The sequence below is a fragment of the Schistocerca americana genome, chromosome 4 (genome assembly GCF_021461395.2).
Source record: "Schistocerca americana isolate TAMUIC-IGC-003095 chromosome 4, iqSchAmer2.1, whole genome shotgun sequence".
Lineage (NCBI taxonomy): Eukaryota > Metazoa > Arthropoda > Insecta > Orthoptera > Acrididae > Schistocerca > Schistocerca americana.
Window position 1 is genome coordinate 338533833 of NC_060122.1, and position 3281 is coordinate 338537113.

Here is a 3281-nt window from a genome sequence, read left to right on the forward strand (position 1 = left end):
TTCAAGAACGTGCAATCTAAGAAATGTGTGGGCATTAGTCCCGCACTGCAATGAAGACGCAGAAAATATCTGTTTTTAAGATGAGAACGCTAATGTCATAGTGGCATGTAACTGTGTAGTTTAGTATCATCAGATGTAGAAGCCAAGTGTGGTACTAGAGTGATTACGAAAGTAGACTCGTACACAGGGGAAACTTGATGATCCAAATCTTGTCTATACGTCGTCCTTTGGCTTTTTCTGGCATTTCTCTGAACTACTTCAAGAGAATGTCGGGATAATTCTTCGCACAGTACCACAGCCTATTTTCTTCTCAATTACATTACAATCCAAGTTTGTGCATCTTCACCAATAACTCCCACTGTCGACGGGTGTTGAACTCAAACCACTGTTCCTTCCACCCGTTGCTTATAGAACATCCCTTTTTCTATTATTGATCTTTCTGATTTTCGGAATCACACTCTAAATATAGTACCTGTAGTCATTAAAATAATAATTACAATAATAATAAACATTTAGCAAGCGACGTTTTGCAACAGCAGACTAGCTAGACCAGCCATCCTTGCGTGATAGGAGAAAAAAGTTTCAAAACATGAGTTTTTCGAATCATCGGAGATCACGACTGCAGAAGCCACCAAGCTCAGGCCTTGACTGCGTGGGCGAACATGGCGCTGTACGGGATGGAGTAGACGGTGCCGCCCGGCAGAGTGTCAGCTCGTATCGTGCCGTTACTGTAGGCCTCTGCCACGCAGTCCTGTATGAAGGCCTCCCGCTGCTGCTGCGGGATCCTGCCGACGAACGGGTTTATCGCAGTTATCGTGTCTGCAGCACACAAAGCAATGCAAGAGGATGACATACAGCGTGAACCATCTATAAATGTTGATCTTAAATATATTTGGTATTGCAAAATGAAATTTTCTCTCTGTAGCGGAGTGTACACTGATATGAAATTTTCTAACAGATTAAAACTATGTACCGACCCGAGACTCGAACTCGGGATCTTTGCTTTTCGCTGGCACGTGCTCTACCGACCTTTTTTTATGGATATCATTTTGTTCTACACTACCGGCCATTAAAATTGCTACACCACGAAGATGACGTGCTACAGACGCGAATTTTAAACTACAGGAAGAAGGTATTGTGATACACAAATGATTAGCTTCAGAGAGCATTCACACAAGTTTGGCACCGGTGACGACACCTACACCGTGCTCACATGAGGAAAGTTTCCAACCGATTTCTCATACACAAACAGCAGTTGACTGGCGTTGCCTGGTGAAACGTTTTTGTGATGCCTCGTGGAAGGAGCAGAAATGCGTACCATCACGTTTGCGACTTTGATAAAGGTCAGATTATAGCCTATCGCGATTGCGATTTATTGTATCGCGACATTGCTGCTCGCGTCGAGACCCAATGACTGCTAGCAGAATATGGAATCGGTGGGTTCAGGAGGGTGCTGGATCCCAACGGCCTCGTATCACTAGCAGTCGAGATGACAGGCATCTTATCGGCATGGCTGTACCGGACCGTGCAGCCACGTCTCGATCCCTGAGTCAACAGGTGGGGACGTTTGCAAGCAAACAAACATCTGCACGAACAGTTCCACGACGTTTGCAGCAGCATGGACTATCAGCTCTGTGACCATGGCTGCGGTTAACCTTGACGCTGCATCACAGACAGGAGCGCCTGCGATGGTGTACTCAACGACGAACCTGCGTGCACGAATGGCAAAACGTCCTTTTTTCGGATGAATCCAAATTCTGTTTACAGCATCATGACAGTTGCATCCGTGTTTGGCGACATCGCGGTGAACGCACATTGGAACCGTGTATTCGTCATCGCAATACTGGCATATCACCCGGCGTGATAGTGTGCGGTGCCATTGGTTACACGTATCGGTCACATCTTGTTCACACTGACGGCACTTTGAACTGTGGACGTTACATTTCAGATGTGTTGCGAACCGTGCCTCTACCCTTCATTCGATCCCTGTGAAACACTACATTTCAGCAGGATAATGCACGACCGCATGTTGCAGGTCCTGTACGGGCCTGTCTGGATACAGAAAATGTTCGACTGCTACCATGGCCAGCACATTCTCCAGATCTCTCACCAATTGAAAACGTCTGGTCGATAGTGGCCGAGCAATTGGCTCGTCACAATACGCCAGTCACTACTCTTGATGAACTGTGGTATCGTGTTGAAGCTGCATGGGCAGCTGTACCTGTACACGTCATCCAAGCTCTGTTTTACTCAATGCCCAGGTGTATCAAGGCCGTTATTACGGCCAGAGGTGGTTGTTCTGGGTACTGATTTCTCAGGATCTGTGCTCCCAAATTGCGTGAAAATGTAATCACATGTCAGTTCTAGTATAATATATTTGTCCAATGATTACCCGTTTATCATCTGCATTTCTTCTTGACGTAGCAATTTTAATAGCCAGTAGTGTGTATTGTTCGTTGAATTTGATCGGGGCTGAACTACCGTGCCGGCGTCCGACTGAGCTACCGAAGCTCGACACACTGTCTGTCCTCACAGCTGTACTTCCGCCAGTACCTCGTCTCCTATCTTCCAAACTTCACAGAAGCTCTCCCGCGAACCTTGAAAGGCTAGCAACGGTCCCGAGTTCGAGTCTCGGTCCGGCACACAGTTTCAATCTGCAGCAAATTTCATATCAGCGCACACGCCGCTGCAGAGTGGAAACATCACCCCGACTGAGGCTAAGGCATGTCTCCGCAGTATCCTTCCTTCCAGAAGTGCTGGACTTGCAAGGTTGTAAATAAAGCTGTTAGGAAGGGTCGTGAGTCGTATTTGGGTAGTTCAGTCGGTAGGGCACTTTGTAATCTGCCAGGAAGCTTCGTAAGTATTGCTATTTAAGGGAAGAATATTTTTCTAAAGCATCAATGTTCGTTACCATTTAACCGAGGGATATACTGAAGCTTTTTAAAAACGAATCCATGTTCATTCTGTAGACTTTAAAATGAGCTACAGCGTTATAGCACTTATTTTGTTTACCAGTTTATTTAATTTTCCTTGTGAGACTGAGGCCTTCAAATCCTTACATCATACCAGACATTCTCTAAGACTCTCTTCTAAAGAAACATTGGAATAAGCACCAGGTACCTATTATAGATAATGATAAAGTAATTATAATAATAACAACAATAATTGCTACAGTGAGTAAGCGCTGTAATAAATATATTTGAGAAGGCGACGAGCAGAATCGCGGTTTGAAGGAGGGTCTTGGTGCTCGGTTCCTATTTGAGGTAGAAACATTTGGTGAA

At 45.3% G+C, this 3281-nt stretch overlaps 1 protein-coding gene across 1 annotated transcript in view; it reads right to left on the minus strand.

The window, feature by feature from the left end:
• Nucleotides 1-637: 637 nt before the first annotated feature.
• Nucleotides 638-3281, minus strand: part of LOC124613457 (juvenile hormone acid O-methyltransferase-like) — a 10370-nt gene continuing 7726 nt past the window's right edge. The window contains exon 2 of the mRNA XM_047142161.1: nucleotides 638-785. Within this exon, the coding sequence (XP_046998117.1) occupies nucleotides 638-785 (148 nt within the window). The remainder of the gene's footprint in view (nucleotides 786-3281) is intronic.